General features: G+C 44.4%; 1 protein-coding gene across 2 annotated transcripts in view; it reads left to right on the forward strand.

The window, feature by feature from the left end:
- The window catches only part of LHFPL6 (LHFPL tetraspan subfamily member 6), a 199169-nt gene that overhangs the window by 154543 nt on the left and 18366 nt on the right, over positions 1 to 26260 (forward strand). For both annotated transcript variants that reach the window (XM_042842767.2, XM_005305610.5), the window contains one exon: positions 23638 to 23736. In XM_042842767.2, the coding sequence (XP_042698701.1) occupies positions 23638 to 23736 (99 nt within the window). The remainder of the gene's footprint in view (positions 1 to 23637; positions 23737 to 26260) is intronic.

Below are 26260 nucleotides of genomic sequence, written 5' to 3' on the forward strand. Positions count from 1 at the left end.
ATAGACCTCATCACAACTACTCCCATGAGTAAGGGCTGCAAGATCAGGCTATCACTTGCACATATTATACACGAATTTCAAGATTTTAGGAAGTCTAGAAATATGTCGTATGTTTTCTGGTATTTTCTCTGATTGATGTATTTTCTAGATTGTGTCTTCCATAGAAATGCATATAATATCTTTGAAACAAAGTATAGGTGGCATTGTGCCCTCAGTACTTGAAGTGCAATTCATGTTTTCATTATTGTTATTATTAAACATTCATATGACAGCACAGTTTAGAGGCCCCACTCATGGTGGGGCCCCATTGTGCTAGCTGCTATACACACACACACAGGATGAATTCAGTGTGCTTAGTACATATTTTGAGGTGCATTAATAATACCGTAATTGTTGCAGCTGGGGTTGAATCAATTTATATTTGCAGTACTCTAAGATCAAGTTCCAGGTAAACATTTGGCACACATCGGGAGGATCAGAAAAGACTGAGGGGGAAAATCTCAGAAGCATTTTTACTCAGCCAGAATTGTGAAAAGCCTAGGAAGTGGGAGCCAAATGCACTGATCAAGATAAATGGAGGCTTTGTGTCTGAACTTCTGGAAGTAAATCAAGGAGAGTCAGCACAGCCTGCTCACTGAAAGCCTTGTTCCAATGCTGAGCTTGGGCTAGCTGCACAATGCATGACTCTGTCAAATGTCATTGACATGAGACCATTTGCAGATGGTATGCATTTGCATCCCAGTAAACACAGTGCCATGCACAAAAGCACCCTTTTCAGATTTTAAGTATAAAAATGATGGGATACATATTTGAGCAGAGATCAACAACACAAGGCAGTGAGCAGCTGGTACCTATCAGAGAAATCATCTGTTTTTTTGAGTGGAGAGGTTTTATAACACTACAGATGTTTACTAAATAAGTGGAGATAAAAGCCTAGTTTTTCCTCTGGAGGTTTCAAGGCCCAGATCATCAAAAGGCATTTAGGCTCTTAATTCTTACTGAACTCAATGGGAGTTTGGCACCTACATACCTTTGTAGATCTGGGCCTATGTCACTTACCAACACTTAGAACTCCATTATGAGGGACCTCTAAGCTGATCTTAGTTTCATTTTATGGCTTATTATTTTCAGGAATCAGTCTATCTTCTCTTTTTGAAGGGCTAAATACTACTACTACTTTTTAACACTTGCTTGTTCAAATAATCTACAAATATTAATTAATTGAGACAACGATTTGCATATTGAAGGGTTCTTTCATTGTTCATAAAGCATCATTTCTGAGACGGTTGTAGGAAGCATACTTTCAACCAGCTAGATTTGCCACCAACTTAGATGTCCCAATGAACTCACTTCTTCTCTTTTCCAGTTGGACACAATGGGCATAATTCACCACTGGGTTACTCTGATCTTACACTGGTATTGTTCCAATATTTCATACAGGGCCATTTCTGATTGGCTGCTAGTTTCACAGTCTTAGATACCATCTACACTGGGGAGTCTGTGGAGAGTGGCCAGTTCTGATATGTTATGCATGTTCCATACATATGAAAGTTCACTGGAGGTGCATGTGGCCGATGGGCATGTGGAAGATGGGCATGGGTGGCAAAACATTCAACACAATGAAGATGAGGCTGCTGAGAGGCTTTTCAAACATTCTGGGATATCTCACGCTGAGCCCCAATCAGGTCAGAGCTTCTCAATTAATCTAAGGATAAATGTACTGTGCTGCTGAGCAGGATTTAGAATAGGCACTTTCCCACTACCCATCATCTCTTCCTTTTGTGGGTGGTTGAGTGTGCACTGGCTTTTGGTAAGCAGTGAGATGGCCCAGGGCACCACATACTTACAGGTTTTTCTAGATAATGAAAAAGTGTTAGTGCCAAGTGCTTTTGAGCTATGGGTGCGTAAAATATTCCTAACACACTGCAAACTCTCCAAAAATGTGAGCTATCACATTTTGTGACAAACTGAAAAATGGCCTTTTTCTGAGCAAAATTGAGCTGACGTAATAATTTTTCAGCGGAAAGTAGGCCAATTAGTGAGTGCAAATGACTTTGCACTGAAAAGATGGAGACATTTACGTTTTTTCACTTAGTTTTAAAGTGAAAAATAGCCTTTTCATAGAAAAGCTAACCTTGGGGTAAGTAAAATCATGCAAGACAAAACAGAAGACATTTTGAAACTATATCCAGTGAAAGGAACATTTTGAATGTCATGGAATTCTCATTTGAGTCCAGTACTGACTTATCATCCTTCTAATTCCGAATGAAGTGGCAGAGAATGGGACAATAGTAATCTTCATCTTAAAGGTATAGGTATAAGCACCTCTGACAGACTTCACAGGATGCTCACAATTGGTTGGACTGGGCCTGATTTCTTTGGATGACATGCTGTTAATTTCAGTACAAAGGCCAACTATGATGAATATGGCCTTGATACTACAAAGACTTATTCATGTACTTAACTTTATACTCTCTGAGTTGTCCCATTGAAGTCAATGGAACTCAAAAAGACTGTTAAACAAATCATCCAGATGTAATGGTAGATATTACATTAAATTTTACCTCTCCCCCACCAATACCAGTATATTTTACACCACTTCAGCTGTCTGTGACTTGTCCATCTGCCCCACAGTGTAGTGAGAGACATGTGATGTTTGGGGAGGTCTGTACATCCCTTTGGAAGTTGCACTAGTAGTTCTACAAAATATCCCAACATTCAGCTTCAGGGCTCATCATTACCATTGCTATTATGTGCTTTTTTGGAAGTCAATGAGATAACGCACAGTGAGTAAAGTTAAGCATGTATTTAAGACATTGCAGGGCCTGTGGTGGAACATGATCTGAAATAGTGGGAATAGGAAAGGTGAGCTAGTACCCCAAATAGTGTAAATTGGCACAACTTTATTGACTTCAGTGAAGTTACACAGCAATTTACAATAGGTGAGGATCTAGCCCATTATCATCTTCCTCCCAAGGCTTAGACATATTCCTGGGATATAGACCGACATGCATCATTGTCTGTTTCTAGCTGTCTTTAGTTTCTGGACAGCTCCATCCTGAAACAAAATAAACCAATGCCAGTCGGACAGAGGGGGTCCTGGGTAATATTCCCCATTGGTTATATAATTTGGACCAGTTCCAGTTCCACCATCACAAAAATGAGCTGACGGTCACATCAAAGTGAAGGACTTGGCTAAGACAGAGTGTTATTGCTGTAGCAGGCATCTCAGACTATTGTTGCTCATAAATCATTTTGGGTAATCTCATACAGTTGTCACTGTGAAATACCTCGGAACATCTTTAGGTTATATGTGTGGTATGGCAAGGTAATTCCACAGGAACAGTCTTAATCAGGGTCTGAAAACTTGAAGAATCGGGATGCTCTCTAGTGGTTAAGGAACTGGACTGGGATTCAGGAGATCTGGGTTAAATTTATGGCTCTGTAACAGACTTTTCCTTTGTGTCACTGGAGAAGTCACTAAGAGTATGTCTGCACTGCACACTAAGCCTGGGCTCTGACTCAGGTCAATAAGCACTCAAGACCCAAATCATAGGACCCGGCTAGGGGGGCAGTGGAGAGCCCAAGTTCCACTAGACTCAGGTCCAAGCCCTGCCATTTTGCAGTGCGGATACAGCTGAAGCCACAGACCCAAATTAGAAGGCCTACGTAGTGTTGTATGGACACATTAGTACGGCTGTGAGACCTGGGTCCAGGAATTGTAAACCCAGGTTTACAAGGCGGTGTGGATACTCAAGCATGAGCCTGTCTCTAAAATGAGGATAATAATCCTTCCTTTAGTCTGCCTTTTCTACTTGGGCCCCTTATTGACTTCAGTCGGGCTCCATACAGATGTAGGAGTCTGCCCTCATGGTCCTCTTTTCAGGATCAGGGTCTTAAATTGCAGCATCTTTGGAGCCGGGTCTTAGTCATACTATGTATAAGCACCTGGGCACTCCAACCTCAATTGTGGCCTCAAGTTGCCATTGCAATTCAAATAAATAATAATAATAATAATAATTAATAAGAAATCTGCCTTGTCTACTTTCAACAAGTAGAACACAGTTTTTTTAAGGAATATGTTTTTTATATAAGGGCAAATATCTTATAGTCTGGCTCCATGAAGTTAGCTGTGAAACTTCTGTTATATCAGTGTACATAATTATCCTCATGTATTTAATGGAGGGATTTTATGTCACATGCCTTATGCAGTTCCAGCCTGTTTGAACTGTCAGCAATTTGGGTTTGAGCCATAGAATGTTGGGGAAAGCACACAGATGGGTTGTCACAAAGAAGTCTGATGGCATGTGAAAACTTGCTGTATTTTTTCACAAGGCTAAGATTGTACAAGTGGTGAGCATGGCTCGCTGTACAAAATGAGCTCCCCAGTCAAATTCCAGATTCTATCTGAGCATTCTTCGTGAATTTTGGTTCCAATCTGCAACTCACCTTGTTGTTCCCATACTAGCCCTTTTTAAAGCAAACCCTGCCAGTCAGAAACAATTGCATGTTCATTTTGTAGCGGAAGAAACCTTTGCTAGGAACCAGCCAGAGAGACAGTTTGGCATGGATCCCTAGGGCCATGGCAGAGGCTGCTTTGAGTTGGCAATGCATTCTTGTTTCCTCAGCAATGATGCCCTCCTCAGATTTGATATACAGATCCAAAATGGCGCACAGGACTCTGCCTGCAGCTGATTTGATCTGCTCTCATCCCCCAACAGTCACATCCTCCTGTGTGAGGAGGGGCAGGATTCCTGGGAGTTGCCGGGGCAGCTCCAGCATTTGGGCATAATGGCAGACTCTCCTTACTGAAGATAAAGCACAAAATAAAGTTTATTTTGTTTAAAATACATAGGCGTTGGACGAAGGGGCAGCAATATAACGGAGCTGGAGAGGGAGCTTCTAATATTTTCTTCTAATGCCGCATGGTTTATTGAGTAATTTTTCTGAGTAAATACTGTGTTGGTTTTTCCAAAGAGAAACCCAAAGCTCCACATACAACACAGATCAGTTCACTCCCTCTCCCTATGTCCTACCCACTGCTCTCACCCTGCAATTTCATTTGTCTCCTTCTCCCAGCCAGGCCTTTCTTCATGCTGCCCCCAGGCCTGGTAAAGCCTCCCTGGATCCAGGCACTGAGCAACCTCACCCTCCTCCAAGTCCCTCCTCAGAACCTGCTTTGACTTAGCTTTGCTAACTTGCCCTCCAGGTTCCACCTGTTCCTGTGCTGGTGCCCGACCCAACCCCCACCTCACATCCCCAAACTGGTAACTACCAGGGTGCATGTACAACAAAACAAAGCAAATCACATGGGCAGGGACCTGTCTTGTGAGATTTCTGTAAAACCAGTGTGCACCTATTGTGCTGTATAACAAATAATTCTGTTATGTAATGGATAATATACTATGATGTTATTTTATTTAAAGATCACATAACTTCTCCTACTAGGGTTCTATTCTGGTGCTTAAGGTGATGCTATGTAGTACCTGGAATCGGATTTGTGCAACTAAAAATAGTTATAGGGCCTGATTTTCAAAGGTGCGGGGCACCTGGGTGCGGTATATGGAAGGTGCAGGTTCTCAGAACCTCTGAAAGCCAGGCCCCTAATGCACAGCGTTTTGAAAATTATGCTGGCTGTTTTATTACCTTTCTGCATCAGCAACTGCCTCTACCCCATGAGTTTTACTTTCATCAAGTAGCAATCCAGCCATTTACTAACTCCCATTCCATGTATTAGCATAACTGGGCTTTAATTCCCCTCCCCCTTCACAATATCTGAAGTATTTAATATTATTTTAGAAGCTGTCAGGAACAATTAGAGCAAACGGGGCTGTTATCCCATAGGTAACAAAATAGCCTGTATGAGGGAATTCCCTCCAGGAGCCTGAAGCTCCTCTGCTGTAATGAACATGCCACCTTTGATCAAGTGAAAATCAAAGTGAAGTGAAGATTCTTCCCCACCCTCTGTCACAGACTGTGCAGTTGTTTCCCACAGGCAGTTCAAAAGATAAGGTTAGGATTTTGAAAACTACGTTTGATTCTCTTTTGATACACTCAGGCTACAGCTAAAGCTGCTGGCGGGGATTGCAGCTTTTTGCTGTGCAGGATGCTTGCATCTAAGAGGCATTTATAATGCCTTTTCCTGTCTGCACCTCTTTATTCTTGCTGCCAGTGGGCCTTCTTTCATATACTTTCTGAAAGGAGGGTGTGGGGGGGTGAAGGTTCTCTTCCATCAGTAATCATTCTCTGAGATTTTCTCACGTCTGATGCAAAAGGGAACTTGTGCTCACAATGTGAAAATTTGCTCAGAACAACAGGGAAAGTGTCCTTTGCAGGCAGGACACTGATGAAACAAAAGGAGGAAAGCTAACAAAGCTAGAGGCCTGCATGTATTTGTACGAAACCTGGGGATCTGGGCTTGGAGTGAAAAGCTGGGCAGTTTGTGCTCTGTTTGAAAACCCAGGGCCTAATGGGCCAAAAGAGAAAGCAGAATGTTGGAGGCAAAAGCTTTTCGAATTTTTGGGCCCCTCCCCCGCTATCTACGTGTTTAAGTTGAGGATCCCTCCAATATTCTGCTTGACTGTTTGGAAGAAAAATCCTGACCAGGCGGGTTGTTTTTATTTCAAGGGTTTAAGCGGTACCAGGCAGGCACTGAGTGGTGTGGGACTGCCTCACCTTATGAGGAGGGCTGGGAGGAATTCTGGAATTTGTGACCATTGCAACATCTCTTGAGGGAGTGCTGCATATTCCCCAGTGTGTGTGTCCAGCTCCTGTGCCATAAGTCCACCCACTAACATCCCCTCCCCATGTAGGGTGTTTAGCTAGGAGGGAACAGTTGCTGTGCTCAGGGGAACACAAGGGTGGTGCTGGGGTGTCTCGTGTCCTTTCTGCCCCTTGTTGGAGTAGCACAGCACACTTGGCCCTTTAGTAGCTAGACCTGTAGGAGCCTGCAATAGAAACCACTGAACTGTGTGTCAGCGCAATCTTCTCTGAGGTTCTCATACACAGATTATAACCCACACTCCCCCTTAATGGGGGTCTGCAGACTCTCTGGGGAAATGGGAGGAGGCTGCAAAATTGTCCCTGTAATGTTTGTGAATGTACACAAGAATGGAGATCACATATGCACTATTGCGGGCTGCTCTGATTTCCTACTCCCCCCCAAAAAAATTATTAGAAAAGTTAAAGCTCTTGATCAAAAAGTTTGAAAACTTTCTATCCTGAGGCACAGTTTTTATCTGTTGTACAACAAGGCAGATACCAGAGATCGCACTTGGAAACCTTCCCGTTTTCTTATCGGATGGAAAAAACCTCCCGATTCACAGCTAAGGAGAAGTGGTTGAATTTCTGTGGTGGAGATCACAGGCAAAACGGGATGTTAGAACTTCTGCCTGAAGAGGAGGCCCTGGGGAACTACATACAAGAGGAGGGAGAATAGGAGTCCTAACTGTAACACCATAAAAGGAGAGTTCTATGAGAGTCTGCAGATCCATATTTATAGGAGAACTGTTTCGAATGAGCCTGCATGACTCGTTATGCCAAAAACAGCAATGGAAGGATAACAGACATGGTTTGGTGATCTGTCCTTATTTTTATGCCTCCCTTGAATTTGAGGACAGTGCATAAGATTTATAACATCAGGTGATCAGCAGTTATCCTCAAATCCACTTTGATTAAAATAGCATTTGTCTAAAGTATTTTAAATGTATTGTACATACTGGAGCCCTACTCTAAAATCATTACTCAGGCACTCCTCCCACTGAAGTCAATGGGAGTTTTGCCTGAGTAAAGATAGCAGAATTTGGCTGTTCTGTCGTATAGGATTTCACTTTAAATCCAGTTTAGTTGCAAGAGCACATCTCTAAGCCAATGACACAACAATCCACATCCTTTAGCTCAATCTCACTTTCATGCTGTAAGTTCCTTTTATAATGGATAAATTCTTTAGAAACGTTATGTCAAGGAGATTTTTTAAACTGCATGAAACCGAGAGTCAAACTCTATGTTGCATTTGAACCTTGTTTTGGAAAGTACTGTAGCTCAAAGTGACAGATGGGAATGTGAAAACTTTGTCATCCTTGAAGTTTCAGAATGGCTTACAGATAAAATATGTGAAAGGGTAAAATCATAATTAAAATTGTCTTGAAAGGATTGAGTTTCTTTCAGGTACAGCAGATGGCCTGAATATTTGTCAATGGAGCAGTGTTTGTTAGAATTGCCCAGAAAAAAAGAAACTTACAAGGATTTCTTTTTGGTAATGTCCCAAACTGTGACTTTCAGAAAAAAAATGAGATGGAAAAAAACAAGGACATATTTAAAGGGTGGTTATTCTCTGAAAAAATTACTATAAAAGTGGTATCATGCAGTTCAGTTTTTATTTTCTCTCAGTGACTTGCACATCAAATTTGTTCAAGTCAAGATGTTTTTTCTGTTTACCCTGCAAGTTTAACCTGGGATCTTAAAAGTCAAGGTGGGTTCCTTTCATCTCATGCTTCATTGCCACTAATAAAGGTTTTGTGGGCCTTCAATTACATCTGTGCAATCTGTTTGCTGTTGCCTTCAGATTATGCCCTTAGTGACACCTGTGCGGTCCCATTGCTTTCAGTGGGTTTGGAATTTAGGAAACAATTCGATTTAGGATGCACAAAATGAATAAAATCCCTAACACCTCTGTGAAAGGTGTTATGCTCATCAATGACCACAAGTGGTGTAGCACCATTGGCTTTGTGTCCTGTTTGGAAAGCAAAGCCTGTTTCAAGGGTACGTCTATACTTACTTCCTGGTCCGGATGTAAGCGATCGATGTTCTGGGATCGATTTATCGCGTCTAGACAAGACGCGATAAATCGATCCCGGAAGTGCTTGCCATCGACGCCGGTACTCCAGCTCGGCGAGAGGAGTACGCGGCATCGACGGAGTAGCCTGCCTGCCGCGTCTGGACCTGTGGTAAGTTCGGACTAAGGTCCTTCGAATTCAGCTACGTTATTAACGTTGCTGAATTTGCGTACCTTAGTCCGAGGTGGGGGGTTAGTGTGGACCTTGACAAGTCTGAAGTTAAGCACTCTCTCTGCTATCAGTACCACTTTCTTTCCCCAGTGATCACCATTAGTTTTTCCATTATACTCCATTGAATCCTGTACTGTGTTTAGGTTCCTCCTTTTCAAGAGATGAAATAAAGTAGTTAAAGATTTGGCTTTTCTTTACAGGCCTTAAGTAAGACAACAATCAAATGGACTGACATCATGCCACATGTGTGCAATATAATAAGAGGGGGCTTCAAGGAGTATGGTGATGGATCTGAGTTTATAGCATAGTCAAAGCTAGTTAATGTCTCTAGGCTTATTAATCCACTCTATGTATTGTTTCAGGTTTGTCCAGACCAGGGCCGGCTCCAGGCACCAGCCCTCCAAGCATGTGCTTGGGGCGGCACCTGGAGGGGGGCGGTGATCACCCGGGGAGAGAGGGACCGCGGCCGGGCTTGCCACCCTCCCCCCGGCGCTCCGGCCGGCCGGGGAGAGTGGGGCCGCGGCCGGGCTCACCGCCCTCCTCCCGGTGCTCCAGCTGTCCGGGGAGAGTGGGGTCGCGGCTGGGCTCGCCGCCCTCCCCTGCCACGCTCCCCAGCGGGGGGCAGCAGGAGGCTTTTTTGCCTGGGGCGGCAAAAAAGCCAGAGCCGGCCCTGGTCCAGACCCAGACAATTTCCCACGATTTTAATAGATGTTAATATTTTACCTCTTAATGCCACAAATCATCGCTTTATAATTTCGAAGAGGAAACTTAGTTCTGTGCAAAGACACTAGCTTAATTACTGTCTGCCTTTTCCCTGCTTAGCAGTATCAGCCATAAACAGCAACTACTTGTAAGTTAATTGGTTTTCAGTCACAAACTCCAATCCATACAAACATAAAGCACTTTTAAAATCCAAAGTGGGAGTAAAATACAAGTGCTAGTTATGCCTACAGCATGAGCAATAATGAAGCTTATTGTCTGTTTTGTAGCAATGTGTCTATAATGAGGGTGGATGAAGCTCACTCACTGTCACTCATCATTCTACTACCTATCACTCTGCAAACTCGGTTTATTGCCATGTCAATTTTAGGACTGTTGATTGCGATCCAGGTGCTGCCTGTCCATTCATCTCAAATTTTACTTGTGTATTTTTTATGTAGTTTTATGAGAGAAAACAAATGAGGAACTTGCCAGCTTAAAGACCAATGAAAGGGCAAAACATAGGGAGCTATAGGGTTTGGAGATCACACCAGGGTAGTGAGGCTTGTTTAGGTTGAGTAAAAGGGGTAACTATTGTAGATTCATAGATTCTAGGACTGGAAGGGACCTCGAGAGATCATCGAGTCCAGTCCCCTGCCCGCATGGCAGGACCAAATACTGTCTAGACCATCCCTGATAGACATTTATCTAACCTACTCTTAAATATCTCCAGAGATGGAGATTCCACAACCTCCCTAGGCAATTTATTCCAGTATTTAACCACCCTGACAGTTAGGAACTTTTTCCTAATGTCCAACCTAGACCTCCCTTGCTGCAGTTTAAACCCATTGCTTCTGGTTCTATCCTTAGAGGCTAAGGTGAACAAGTTTTCTCCCTCCTCCTTATGACACCCTTTTAAATACCTGAAAACTGCTATCATGTCCCCTCTCAGTCTTCTCTTTTCCAAACTAAACAAACCCTTCTTTCAGCCTTCCTTCATAGGTCATGTTCTCAAGACCTTTAATCATTCTTGTTGCTCTTCTCTGGACCCTTTCCAATTTCTCCACATCTTTTTTAAAATGCGGTGCCCAGAACTGGACACAATACTCCAGCTGAGGCCTAACCAGAGCAGAGTAGAGCGGAAGAATGACTTCTCATGTCTTGCTCACAACACACCTGTTAATACATCCCAGAATCATGTTTGCTTTTTTTGCAACAGCATCACACTGTTGACTCATATTTAGCTTGTGGTCCACTATAACCCCTAGATCCCTTTCTGCCGTACTCCTTCCTAGACAGTCTCTTCCCATTCTGTATGTGTGAAACTGATTTTTCCTTCCTAAGTGGAGCACTTTGCATTTGTCTTTGTTAAACTTCATCCTGTTTAATTCAGACCATTTCTCCAATTTGTCCAGATCATTTTGAATTATGACCCTGTCTTCCAAAGCAGTTGCAATCCCTCCCAGTTTGGTATCATCCGCAAACTTAATAAGCATACTTTCTATGCCAATATCTAAGTATTTATTTATTAGCACTTCCAGTTCTTCCTGCTTATTCCCCATACTTCTCGCATTTGTATATAGGCATCTAAGATACTGGTTTGATCTTTCCTCCCAGTTTTGTCCTGACCCTCCTTTCTCTCTGCCAATATAGCCCACACTTCCTCTCGTTTCCGACCCATCTCCCCGGTCTCCATGTTCCCCACTTACCTGTGGGCTTTGCTCTCCTGTCCCTGTCGAACCTAGTTTAAAGCCCTCCTCACTAGGTTAGTCTGTGTCCAAATAGGGTCTTTCCCCTCCTCGAAAGGTGAACGCCATTTCTGCCTAGCAGTCCTTCCTCAAATAGCATCCCGTGGTCTAGGAAGCCAAAGCCCTCCTGGCGACACCATCTTCGCAGCCAGGCATTCACCTCCATGATGCATCTGTCTCTGCCCGGGCCCCTACCTTTGACAGGAAGAATTGAAGAGAATACCACCTGCGCTCCAAACTCCTTCACCCGTACACTCCCAGAGCCCTGTAGTCACTCTTGATCCGCTCAGTGTCACACCGCACAGTATCATTTGTGCCCACATGGATGAGTAGCATGGGGTAGTAGTCAGAGGGCTGGATAATCCTCGACAATGCCTCCGTAACGTCTCGGATACGGGCTCCCGGCAGGCAGCATACCTCCCGAGATGAAATGTCAGGGCGACCGATGGGCGCCTCCGTCCCCCTCAGCAGAGAGTCTCTGACCACCACTACCCTACGTTTCCTATTCGCAGTGGTGGCAGCAGATCTCCCAGCCTTAGGGGTACGAGGCTTCTCCTCCTTTACTGTAGGGGGTGATTCCTTCTGTCTCAGCTGTCTCCACATGGACACTGTCGAGGAATTGCTCGTGGATTCGGATGCTCCTCAAGCTAGCCACCTCCTCCTGTAGCTCTCTCACCTGCTGCCTGAGAGATTCCACCAGCAGGCACCTCTCACATTGGATGGTCCCCCCAGCCTGGATATCAGTAAGTGGAAATTGCAAGTTACAGTCTCTGCAAAACCACACCAGGATCTGGGTAGAAGCATCCATGCTCAGGTGCTCTGTCTGGCTATAGGCACAGGTGGAGGAGACAGAAGCAGTGCTGGCACAGGTGTTGCGGGTCTTCCTAACCATCGTAAGCCTCCCTCTGTCAAACTCCCATCTGCAGCTCCCTGTCTGCTGAAAGGGTTGTTTAAGCAAGAAGTTTTGAATGTAGTTGGTTTATAGGTATTAAGGGGAATAAAGAGAAAACAGATAGAACCGGCAAGGGACCCTCGCCCCCTTCCTAACTCCTTTGCGAAACTCCCTGTTAGCAGCCCCTGTTCGCAAAAGCTCCCTGGTCACTTGTGCGCTGCTTTATAAAGCCCTGGCCTGTATGAATGCCCCGCCCACTGATTAAGGCTCAGCCACTTACCAGAGGCTTCTAGCTTTCAAACCTTCCTTTGAAGCTCACAGCTTCCAACTGCCAGCCACAGCACACGGTCCTTCAAACAACACAAACAGACTGACAAACACAAGCTCAGCACACAGCAAGTAACCCTCAAACACAAACAAACACACACTACAGACAGTCACTTACCCCAAAGGGGTGCTGCATTGCTCCTCCTTCACCTGGAGAACTCCCTTGTGAAACTCCCTGTTAGCAGCCCCTGTTCGCACTGCTATGAAACAGCCTAGCCTTAAGCAACCATTTTAAGTATCCCCAAAATCCAGTACAATTTTGTTCTACCTTTAATTAAGAAGTCATTGGAAAAATTCCTGTTGACGTCAGTGGGGACAAGGTTTCACTCCAGGGTTCTAGTTTCTACCATAGCAAATAAGGAACTCCCACTGAGGTACTTGCATCCTATGGCAGGAGAAGGGGGCCCCAGATCTTCTAGGCATCCAATCTCTTCTCTGGTTGCTTAAGGCCAATTTAACTGTATTAGGTTCTGCACCAAACAATGCATAGATTATATTCTAGGAACCAGCTGACCTGATTTGACTCATTCATGTGCAACTGGAGAGGTTCGGTAATCATCCTAGCAAACTCTAATACAAATGCTATCATGAGGGCCTGCCTTCTGATTTGCAGGTGAAGGAAAGAAAGCAATTAAGCTAGGTATAGCCTCTCTACAGTCCTGCTTCTGGCATGAGAGATTGGGTCAAGCTGGGAACAGCAGAGCTCATGTGATGAGTGTGGCCACCAAAAGAGGAGGGCCCAGGTGGCTGCTTGCTTTGCTTGTGTTTAAAGCTAGCCGTGACTATCAGAATGAAGGAAGTGATTCACAGATTCCTGGCCTGTGCACAGAGTAAGAAGCCCTTCACTTCCAGTTGAGAAATCACTCCAGAGGGCTGCTTATAAGTGCCAGCTCATCCTCCATGACCCAGCATGTCATCCAAACCAGATTTAGATATGCTCATTACTCCACAGGTTTTGCAGTGACAAGCTAGACCTCTTCTACTGACTGATCCTGTCACATCTGAAAGCTGGGACTCTCCTTTATCCATCTGCATTTTATGGACACATCTGCATGCGTCCTGTTCCTTTTTTTTTTTACATTTTCTTTTGATGATTGTAAAGGGTAACAAAAGATGACAGATGATGGTAATTACAACAGGGTGCTTTTTTCTAAAGAATGTCACAGGCATTCTAAGCATGTTAAGCAGCTGCATGGCTGGGTGTGGAGAGTTGGAAAGCATCACAAGCTAAATATTCTAACTATAGGGCAGACCAGGGTGTGCACGCTGGAATTAAATTGGTGTCGGCTCTCTGCTGAACTTTCCAATTAGGTTAGGGTTTTTCATTGCTTTCAGGGCAGTTTGATTTAACTTAGCTCTTAAGTGGGACAAACAATATTCCTTGTTTCAGAGTAGCAGCCGTGTTAGTCTGTATCCGCAAAAAGAACAGGAGTATTTGTGGCACCTTAGAGACTAACACATTTATTTGAGCATAAGCTTTTGTGGCTAGCTGAATTGTCTGCAAACTTTTGTGTTAAAGTATCAGGGTTGAAAATAACTGGAGATTATAGTAAACAGGCTTGATGCTCATACAGGTCCTGACCCAGGTGGACACTTACAACTACGCAGCGTCCCATTGAAGTCAATGGGGCTTCACTAGTGCCAGTGGGATTACAGGATAGGTGCCATAGGGCTGATCCAAAATCTGTTAAACTCAATGAGAGTCTTTCCATTGACTTCAGTGGGCTTTGGATCAGACCCGTAGTCTTCTTGCAAGTGTTACCTTAAAATGAGAGGCAGAGCTTTTCAAAGACGTCTAGAGGATTTAGACACCTACCTCCCATTAAAATTAATGGACTCTGTGAGTCTAACTCTTCTTGACTACTTCGAAAATGTCAAGGAGACACCCTCTGTACGTATGTTTGTAATTAAACCCCATTCATCTTGCTGTCATGTGGCTCCATGCACTGAACAGTCCATTTGGGCTCCGGTTGTTTCAGTATTCACTAAAGAGAGTGCACAAAGAACCACTGGCACATACCTCTCTGGCTGTTATATCTTCCTTGCTCTCTGCACTCAAGCAGTTGCTGCCTGTGCTTCTGGGTCTCATCATAAGCTTGATGTCTAAGCAAAGCTAATCCTATTTTGATTTTACAGAGTCTGTTAGGAAATGTGGAAAGCTCTGCAATATTGGTTGTTCTGGATTAATAAAAAAACAGTTCTTGGCTGACAGTGGCCAATTTAGCTACATCAATTTTTCACTAGGGAAGCCGTGAAGTTAGGTGGCAACTTCCTGATTGATCTCATTGTCACTGCCTGGAGTCAGAAGTCAGTGCAGACTTATAGATAAAGGAAACCACAGTGGCTGACTTATACTCCACAAAAGAAACTGAATGTTTGCTTGTTGCTGAAATACAACAGCTCACTGAGTGGGGGAGAGCTGTCTCTCTTTGGAACAGGGAGTTGATCTGGTCTTCACACAATTATTTGCGGTTTTCATTTTGGCTCATTAGTTCCTGGGTGACACAAAAATAGTAAGAATCAGAAATCAGTGCAATGGGCTGGTTATTGGAAAATGTGAACTATTTTTAACACAGTGCAATCATTTGCAAAAGCACTGCTTGCTCCTGCTGCATGTCTTTTGGAGCAGCTTAACATTTCAAGGGTCATGCCAGCCATACCTTAGATTTTTTATCCATTAGTACCACATTACAAGTACTGTGTATACATGATGGGCTTTGTTTCTGATCTCACACTGGCTTCATGCTGGTTTCTTCCCATTAACTTCAATGGAATTTCCTCCAGCTTTACATAAGTAACTGAGAACAGAACCAGAACCAGTGCCTTTGACTGTGTAATCCTTCGCCATGGCAAGATGCTTCCTTTGATTTGTGATGTTTTGACTCTGCCAGGCCCCAGCATTTCCTAGTTTGGTGAAAGGACCAAAAAGGAAGCTGAAACACAGAAATAGTATTTATTATATTATTCATTTATATTGCTAGTGGTCTCATCTAGGTCACGGTACTTTTGTGTAGGTAATTTACGAACACGTAGTAAATGACAGTAGCTGACCCAAAAAACTTACACCAGGGAAACTGAAGAGAGAGATATCAGCATACTTTGAGCCAAACTGGGCCCTCATATATACAAACGAAGACCTTAAATACTTTTAGTGGGAAAATATGCAGTATCTGAGAACAGATACTTTCTTCTAATTAATATATAGGATGTGTTTTGACACATTTATTATAATAATAATAATTAATAATAATAATAATTAATAATTAATAAATAAAACTTTGCACTTGTATAGCCCTATCCATCTGAGGATCCCAAAATATTTTACAAACATCTGTTGTTTTAGATTCACAACATGCCTGTAATAGAAACTAGAATTATTATCCCCATTTTACAGGTAAGGAGGCTGAAGTGAAGAAATTAAAGTCACAAAGGGGTCTCTGACAGACCCAGGAGTAGAATACAGGTCTCACCACAAGAAAAAGAGAGAGCCTGGGAATATTTGAAAAGATTGCTGTGGACTTGTGTAGGCTCAGAAATGCGGCTTGCTTGCCCTGGAATGTCCCCTAGGCTACCGATGTAAGGTTTATTTAAATCCACTGCTGTGTCACAGAGGAATTAAAAGCCACCACACCAAAATCAGTGAATGAGTTCTGCCCGGTGCTCTGCTGTACCTGTCTTATAGCCATGCACGTGATGTCCAACATGTTGTACAGAGACAGAAAACAGGACAAAAAGAAGCCTGTTTGGGCTTTTGCTGTATTAGGGATCCAGCAAAACACAATCCTTGTCAACTAAAGGACAAAAAGATCCAATCCTGAGTGTTTTGCCATCGACGTCATTGGGAACAGGCGTGAGCTCAAAATTAATAGGCAATATTCTTCCTTCTAGGAAGTTATTACAATTGAGAGACAAAATATAGTTAACAATATATATAATGATAGTATGTTCCAGAGCAGACACTTCAATGGTCAGCTTTCTGTAGCTGAGCTAGGAGTGTCGTTTTCTAGGTCACTGGTCCGTGAGAATTTTGCAAATATAAAATATTTGTGAATGCTGTTGATACAGAAAGCTGGCAGCACCACTTACATAGTATTCCCATCTGGCCAATAGAGAATGATATCTAGGTGACCTCCAGAGAAAGCCATTCCCCCGCCCTCTGTGTTGCAGTTAAGTTATGTGAAGAAAGAGCATAAAAGATTAGCTCCCCAAAGGCACAGAGTCACGGTATCCCCATGTGCTGTTGGAGAGAATGCTCAGAACAGGATGTTTGGAAGAGGTTGGCCTATAAAAGGGGGATGGGGGTGGGAAATGTTTGGAGCAGTATTTGTGAAAAAAACACTGTCACGGAAACTAAACCTAAATTGAACTGGAAACAAACAGCCCTTTATGAGTTTAACATGCAGCCTGTACATTTTTACCACCTGATGAGAGTAACTGGCAAGGGCTGTCTAACAGTTTGTTTTGCATTCTTGGCAGGAATAACATTGTTATGTTAATATTCCTTTCACTTGACTGCCAGGGTGCTGAGCTGGCTTTGAATGGAAGGAGTTTTGAAGGAGGAGGAATTCCCAGGATCCATTTTGCTGCTTAGGGCTTTCTTTAGTATCTTGGTGCTTTCCCAGTCTCTTGTAGCTATGTTTTTGAGAGGTGAGTTGCTTTCATTGACCTCACTCACAGCTATGGCTGCTCAGAACCTTTGGCAATCAGGCCATAAATGTTACAAAATGATTGGAAGACCTTTGTCTCTAAACTTTTATATACGTTGTAAATATTCAGTCCTAGTCTGAGAGGCCCTGTTTGGGCCTACATTACGACTGCTACTGCTTGGGGAACAACGTCTACTCACTATATGTTTAAAATTGACTGAGAACATAATTCAAAGCGGCTATTGTTTATGTCAGTCTACCTGCTTCTGCTGGCTCTGCAGCCTTGGATAAATATGAAAGATATCCCTAGAGCAGGCTGCCTGGGGCAGCGGGGGTAGGCTCATGGATATGCTGAGATTATCCGCTACTATATGTTGGAGGAAGCAAACAACACTAGGTTAATTTTATGCTCCCACTATTAAAGTTGAAGTTTGCCAAAAAATATGGTCAGGAAGAGAAAATATTTTCTTTGCTTGCTCCCCCAACTATGTCTTCCCCTCTTCTAGACCCTTCACTTGCTCCCTGGTGCTTTCTGTTCAAACTCCTTATTCCAGGTTCTGCCCAGCTCTCCCCAATCACATTCCCCTGCTGATGTTTTAGTCATTGCTTGAACAGCACCAGAACATGGCTGATGTTCTAGTCCAGGGGTCTCAAAGTCCCAGCCCACAGGCCATCTGCGACCTGAGAACCTCCCCATTAGTTGCCAGGCAGAGTCAGCCAGGGAGGCAGCGTCACTTTTTTCCACAATGAATATAAACAAGTCAAAATACCAAACACAACTATCTGATGCACACCTTGCTGCAATCCTGAAGGTTTCAACTGCTCAGTCACTGAGGCCAAACATCAACAAACTGATAGAACTGAGGCGTTGCGAGGTGTCTGGCAAACACTAAAAACTCTCTGACAGGTGTTGTAAGGCTACACTCCTTAGTATTGCGAGGAGCTCAGATGCTAGGGTGATGTGACAAAACAAGTACCTCCTAGATAGACAAATAACTCCAAGGGGATCCTGCGTGAGAATTCCTCCCAGAGCTCCCCCTGAATTGGTACAGCTCTGCACTGCCCCAAAAGGGGCCAATGCCTATATATTATTAATACCTAGCACTTATAGAGCACTTTTCATCAGTAGATCTCAAAGTGCTTTCTAAAGGAGGTCAGTATCATTGTCTTCACTTCACAGACGAGGAATCTGAGGCAACGGAAGGTTGAGTGACTTGCCCCCAGTCACCCAGCAGGCCAGTGGCAGAGCTGGGAATAGAACCCAGGTCTCCTGAAGCTTGGCCTGGTGCTCCATGCACTACGTAAAAGACATGAGCATTGGCTTACTAAACCCAGGGTTGTGAGTTCAAACAAGGTCCCTCACCAAAGGCTCTGAAGTAAAGTAAGTTGTCATGGGATAAAAGGGAAGGTCCTTTCATGGATTGAGAACTGGTTAAAAGACCGGGAACAAAGGGTAGGAATTAATGGTAAATTCTCAGAATGGGGGGGTAGCTAGTGGTGTTCCCCAAGGGTCAGTCCTCGGACCAATCCTATTCAACTTATTTATAAATGATCTGGAGAAAGGGGTAAACAGTGAGGTGGCAAAGTTTGCAGATGATACTAAACTGCTCAAGATAGTTAGGACCAAAGCAGACTGTGATGAACTTCAAAAAGATCTCACAAAATTAAGTGATCGGGCAACAAAATGGCAAATGAAATTTAATGTGGATAAATGTAAAGTAATGCACATTGGAAAAAATAACCCCAACTATACATACAATATGATGGGGGTTAATTTAGCTACAACAAGTCAGGAAAAAGATCTTGGAGTCATCGTGGATAGTTCTCTGAAGATGTCCGCGCAGTGTGCAGAGGTGGTCAAAAAAGCAAACAGGATGTTAGGGATCATTAAAAAGGGGATAGAGAATAAGACTGAGAATATTTTCACTTGACCAGAGCGAAATCGAAGGTATGCCCACATCTCGAATACTGCATACAGATGTGGTCCCCTCATCTAAAAAAAGATATACTGGCACTAGAAAAGGTTCAGAAAAGGGCAACTAAAATGATTAGGGGTTTGGAACGGGTCCCATATGAGGAGAGATTAAAGAGGCTAGCACTCTTCAGCTTGGAAAAGAGGAGACTAAGGGGGGATATGATAGAGGTATATAAAATCATGAGTGATGTGGAGAAAGTGGATAAGGAAAAGTTATTTACTTATTCCCATAATACAAGAACTAGGGGTCACCAAATGAAATTAATAGGCAGCTGGTTTAAAACAAATACAAGGAAGTTCTTCTTCATGCAGCGCACAATCAACTTGTGGAACTCCTTACCTGAGGAGGTTGTGCAGGCTAGGACTATAACAGGGTTTAAAAGAGAACTGGATACATTCATGGAGGTTAAGTCCATTAATGGCTGTTAGCCAGGATGGGTAAGGAATGGTGTCCCTAGCCTCTGTTTGTCAGAGGGTGGTGATGAATGGCAGGAGAGAGATCACTTGATCATTACCTCTTAGGTTCACTCCCTCTGGGGCACCTGGCATTGGCCACTGTCGGCAGACAGGATACTGGGCTAGATGGACCTTTGGTCTGACCCAGTACGGCCGTTCTTATGTTCTTGAGGGGGCCATTTAGGGAACTGGGGTAAAAATCTGGGGATTGGTCCTGCTTTGAGCAGGGAGTTGGACTAGATGACCTCTTGAGGTCCCTTCCAACCCTGATATTCTATGATTACACCTCTAGATTGCAAGTTCTGTAATGATCTTATTGACCTATAAATCTGCAAAGTGTCATGTGCCCCTGAGCTAATGTAAGTCATAATTAATTATCATGCTTCTACAAGACCATTATCAAAATGAAGTTAAAAAATAAAACTATGCTGTATATTTTTATATGCCCTCTAGAGTCTCCCCTTTTAAAGCTGCAACAAAAAGTTCACCATCACCAGCTGGACACTGCCCTTTCAGCAGCAGCTGCAGCAACAGCTGAGAAGAAAGTTTGATAAAAATGTTATATCTTCGCAATGATCATGGCCTTGTGAAGCTCTTATGAAGAGACAGACTCTGGCAAAATACTCATCCGTTCTGAGTGGCATGAGGGGCTGACAAATGAGAACATGTGAATGTTAAGCTTTCAACATAGTACAGTAATAGATGAAGTGGTTCAAGAGTTCACTTGCTTTTGCTGAAATGGTTTATGAAAATCGTATGTTCTGGGTTCCGGAGATATGAATTGATCAAGTGACATTAAGTCAGTCTATTTTGGCCCCGGACTATGTGAAAGAGGAGAAGAGGAATGAAGGATTAGAATGGTTAGGCTTGATTGTTGGTTTACTTTTTCATGTTGGAACAATTATAGAGCATGACTGATTGTTGTATTAATTAATCAGAAGCAATCATCTTTTAAATGCTGTGATTAACGTAGCGCCTGTTTAACCGTATGCTGAATTTTCCAAACAAAATATGCAGCAGTTTTGAAGCATAAAAAGGAAATGTTAAAGCCAAGCTAGCTACAGAGTTTCCTTACCACTGGACTCACAGAGTATGTCTACACAGCAGCGTAAGCACAGGCGAGAGCCCGGGCTCTAACCTAATCTGCCTTGCATCCACACACCAATTGTGTTAACCTAAGGCTTGAACCTGGGGTCCCAGGACCATGAAGAGCTGGAGGATCTGAGCCCATGTTAAGATGGGACCTAGGGTTGCTTTCTTGTGTGCACACAGCCCTGGATTGACTTGGGTTCTGTAAATTCTCTGGATGTATCCCAGAGTTCCCTGAGGCAACTTTCTTAGTCCTCTCTATGGCTGGGTCTACACTACCCGCCTGAATCGGCAGGTAGAAATCGACCTCTTGGGGATCTTACTCCACCAGCGGAGGTGGGAGTAAGCGCCGTCGACGGGAAGCCCCAGAGGTCGATTTTGCCGCCGTCCCTACAGCGGGGTAAGTTGGCTGCGATACGTCGAATTCAGCTACGCTATTCGCGTAGCTGAATTTGCGTATCTTAAATCGACCCCCCCCCCCGTAGTGTAGATGTAGCCTATGCCAACAATCTGTGGTGCAGTCTATTTGCAAAGGGCAACAGCTTAGGTCAGTGTTAACCCATTGTCTGCTGAGCACCAGTCTGCAAGGGCACTATCAGAGATCCTGCAAGGTTTTCAGTGGAGACGGATCAGAAGAAGCTTTTTGCAAAGAGAGCTGCTTCCTGGTCACAAGAGCACAGCCAGATTTTGGTGCACGCTGCCTGGGCGCCCCTGCACATGCAGCCCCAGGGAGCACGGTGGGACACGGGGCGAAGGTAGAGCAGGCACTAAGCGGCTGCCCTGCAGGGATGGGGAGCAGCAAAGCTCCCGGCTCAGCCTGGCTGGGGGAGGGATTACCCCCAACATCCTTCCTGCAGGGCAGCCCCCCTTCCTGCAGGGCAGCTGCTTAGTCCCTGCTCTGCTCTCTGCCCTGCCCCCCCCAACCCTCCCTGAGGCTGTGTGTGCAGGGATGCCTGGGCAGCATGCACTGTCAGGGCAGCAAGCGGGAGCCAGCCCCAAACTTCCTCCTCGCTGCTGTGCAGAATTTGCCTGCAGCAGGGAGCAAAGTTTACAGGATGTTGGACATCATCTCTCCCCAAGCCAAGCCGAGATGGAGGCTCTGCCCCTTCCCAGCCTTGCAGGGCAGCCACTTGGTCCTGCTCCATTCTCTGTCGCTTGCTCCCAGGTCTCCCTGGGGCTGCGTGTGCAGGGGTGCCCGTGCACTGTGACTGCCATGAGTGGGATCCGGCCCCAAAACTTCCCCCAGCCTCCCAGGGAGCCTTATCTCTGCCTCCCGGGCTGAAAAGGGGGCAGGGAGGAGGGATCCCCAGGGGGTGCTGGAGCACACTGCTCCACAGCCGGAAGGACCAGGCTGGGGTGTGTGTGTGTTTTTCCTCTGAAACCTACATTTTATGTCAAAGTTCAAAACAAACAGACAAAAATAAATAAAAACCAACCTTCCCATTTTTGAATGTCCCATTTTAAAAATGAGGAATTGCAAAGTTTCACTTTAATAGTTTGATACTCCTGGAGACTGATGTCCTCGTTAGCCTCAGAACAGGTGCACACAGGCAGTTTCCTGCCAATGTGACTCAGCCTAGAGGTGGAGAGCCCAGTTCTCAGATTAGATGGTAGTTTAATATATAAAGATGGGGCCGCATCTAGCCCTTCAGATGTTTTAATCTGGCCCTTGAGCTCGTGCCAGGGAGCAGGGTTCGGGGCTTGCCCCGCTCCATGCGTGTTGTGGCTCTGCGCAGCTCCCGGAAGCAGCAGCATGTCCCCCGCTCTGGCTCCTATGCATAAGGGCAGCCAGAGGGCTCTGCATGCTGCCCCTGCCCCAAGCGCCACCCCCACATCTACCATTGGCCAGCAACTACGGCCAATGGGAGCTGCAGGGGCGGCAGCTATGGCTGGGGCAGTGGACAGAGCCGCCTGGCCATGCCTTCATGTAGGAGCCGGAGGGAGGTCATGACGCTGCTTCCAGGAGGTGCTTGAGGTAAGTGCCACCCAGAGCCTGCACCCCTGATCCCCTCCAGCACCCCAACCCCCTGCCCCAGCCCTGATCCCCATCCCGCACCCTGAACTCCATTTCTGGCTCCACCCCAGAGTCCGCACCCCCAGGCGGAGCCCTCACCCCCTCCTGTACCCCAACCCTCAATTTCGTGAGCATTCATGACCCGCCATACAATTTCCATACCCAGATGTGGCCCTCGGGCCAAAACGTTTGCCCACCCCTGGTATAAAGCCTTCTCAAACTGCAGTCAACCTACTGAGACAGCCACCAAAGGAGCTAATTATGCAGTTTATGTACCCATGCTCTGCATGGGTACCAGAGTCCCATCAATTGCACCAATAGTTAGGAAAGAGGGTGAGCAGTAGAGTTTTCCCACAGTGCAACACATTCATAGGGCTAGAGTGTCATCACCGGAGGAGGGAGGGGCGCTAGGCACTCTGACATAGAGTTACTTTGACTCGGGTCTGTGCACTGTAGTGTGGACATCAGAGCCCAAGGTTCAAGCATTGGTCAAAAAATCCGTATCTAGGGTTAAAAGGCAGTGTAGACCCTCAAGGTTCCAGATATGGGTTAGCTGACTCGGGTCCCACTAACCCTAGGCTTACATTACTGTGTAGACATACCCACAATAGAAGGAGTAGTAGAGAAAGTGATGCATGCTTTGCCAATGCTCCCAGCATAGGTGCTTCATGATAAGAAGTTAATGTGACCTTTTCATGTAATTCCAAGTAATGATTTTACCTGCAGGCCTTAATTATGGTAATGGTCGCGGGTTGTATTAAGTCTTGTTTTCCTTTCTTTCTGCAGGCTTGTTGATTGGCTCTGGCTGTGCTCTCTATCCTTTGGGTTGGGACAGTGAAGAAGTTAGACAGACCTGTGGCAACCTTTCCAACCAGTTTGAATTGGGTAAGTAATTGTCAATGGATCTCAGTTCCTTTAAATTCGATCTCATCTATTGTCTCTAAATGTAGAGAGCAGGCTTACTGGGAGCAATCCTTGCATATTTGCCGGATGCTGGTGTGTATATTATTGTATTGCTTCATGTAAGTGTGATACAGCATGGGACTCCTTAAATCTTTACTATTGATATTTTCCCATGGAACATCACAAATATCATCAAAAGGAAAAACTCTTTTTGAAAGCAGAATCTCTGAAGAGAAATTAGAAGCAGTTACATCAAGAGACCGAGGGGTGACAGAAGACAGCAGGTTAGATGTGAATTTGGCATATGGCAGCAAAAAAGTCAATGAACGTTTTAGCTGCATGTGTGTGTGGAGGGAGGAATTCATGGTTTACTGTGAGGGGGAAATTCATGGTTTACATCTGAGAGGTATTAAGGGGCCAATCGTGGAGAGATGCCATTGGCTGCTCAAGTACATTGAACTCAAATGTCCAAATAAATGTGCAGGGACTTCGTCACTTCCAACTCCTTCAAGCAAATCAGTGGGGTCACTCTGGGAATCCTTTCATGACCTGCACTTGGTGGAGTTTGTAATTCCCTGGCAGTAGTCCCTCTCTAAAGGACTCTGGCGTACTTATCAGTCTCTTCTTGTCCATGGGGGTAAGGACAAAACTAGAATGTTTCTTCATTTTGCACAAATATTGTAACCAGGTCTACAGCCAAACCATCCCTCCCCGAGAGATGTTTGTCCTTGGCTCTTAAAGCTACTTAGGAACCTCTGCAAACGTTTTGACCTTGGGATGCAACAGATTGCCCTGAACATCATAGATTGCCAAAAATAGTCTCTTGGCCTGGATACCCCAGTCTACCCTCTGAAAACATTATCCTGTCTTGAAATGAATTTTGTAATTCAAATATTCTTGGCTATTACTATGTTTAGTACATATTTTCTTCCAATGAAATATAAAAATTCCTTCAATTATTCTACGAATATTTGCAGTATGCAAACACCAAGGACGGAGAGGAATTAAGAAAAGGAAGATGTAGGTTAACAATTAGGGCAGATTTCCTGAGAGCGAGATCAATAATACTGTGGAATGGTCTCTCAAAGTAAGTAGAGGAAGAGGAACTCCATTGCGGGTTAAAATGCGACAGAACACTAGAAAGTAGATTGCAGGGAACAATCTTAATAGATCTTGTGCATCTCTGATTTCAATTCTTTCATTCTAAGTATCACCATTTTGCTCTTGCCAAAGTACAGCAAACAGCTACATTTCTCTGCTCCTTCTTGGGAAAGCACCACACAAAGATGTTTTGTGTGGCAACTTGAGTTCTTTTTGATGGCAGCGGCTACAAGAAGTTCCTAGAATAATTTTATGTTTAAATAACTTCTTGGTGGGAGAGCTGTGAATTCAGTGAGTTTAGAAGCACCCCCTGCCCTCTCTTGTCCCCGAGATCATGACTCATGAACCTGGCATGTGAATAAGTCAGGCTATTGTAAGAATACATTCAATAAAAGAAACCTTCTGAAAGAATTCAACTGTCAGCTTTTTCTTCCAGGAATTCATAAGGAATATGAACAGGGGACATATAATTGTGACGCTTGATACTCTGCCCATATTTTCTGGATTTCAAGGCTATAAGGCATCTATTATGCATACCTAAGCTTGACTAGAGTCCTGGTTGTGCTGACTGTTAGAATCTTATGTTACCATAGTAATTAACAGATTATAATGAGACCAGAAATCTGCTAAGTCTCTCTTCAGTATATCTTGTCTGAATTTAAATGCTTGGTTTTGAATTTTTACAAGTTTAAATTGGTCGATGTTGGTGCTGAGTTACCCAAGACATTGGCAGGGTAGAGGTGGAGTACTGGGACTGCATATTAGCCAGATTGCTCATTTCTTTTCATTTAAACCTTACAATTACTGATAACCCAAGCCTAGGCTTTTTTATTTAATAATTAGAGACTGGTGTTTCCATTATAGCTTTAGGGCCAAAACCGGTGTTTCACAGAATCCGTCTCACTCAGTCTCAAGATGCATTTGAGTAATTATTGCTTTCATTTGAATATTTAATTTGATTCAGCAGCATTCATTTGATTTTTCCTTTTGAATTGGTGGGACCAGTTGCCTCCAGAACCGCACACAAGTTGCATTTAAACGATATGCACAGAAAGGTGAGCTGTGAGTGCACTGGGACAGATGCTGGTCAGCCTCTGAGTGGGTGTGCAGCGGGCGGGTGTGTATGGAGTTTTTTCTGTCACCCCTTCACCCTTGTGCAGGAGCTAGCTAGAATCATGTTGGAGCATAGCTCCTGCTCCAGGCTAATACTCTCACAGGTGCTAGCTGTCTGCCAGGGCAGAGAGCTGGCTGGGCACTGAGCAGGAGAGTATGCTGCATCCTCTTCAAGGGTATCAGAGCTGCTGCTCTAGTATGGGCACCTGAGGAGCACCTGAAAGACAGATGGGTGGTCCAGAGGGGTGGCAGAATGGAACCCTACTGGACTCTGTATAAGATGAGCCAAGAG

The sequence above is a fragment of the Chrysemys picta genome, chromosome 1 (genome assembly GCF_011386835.1).
Source record: "Chrysemys picta bellii isolate R12L10 chromosome 1, ASM1138683v2, whole genome shotgun sequence".
NCBI classification, from domain to species: Eukaryota; Metazoa; Chordata; order Testudines; family Emydidae; genus Chrysemys; species Chrysemys picta.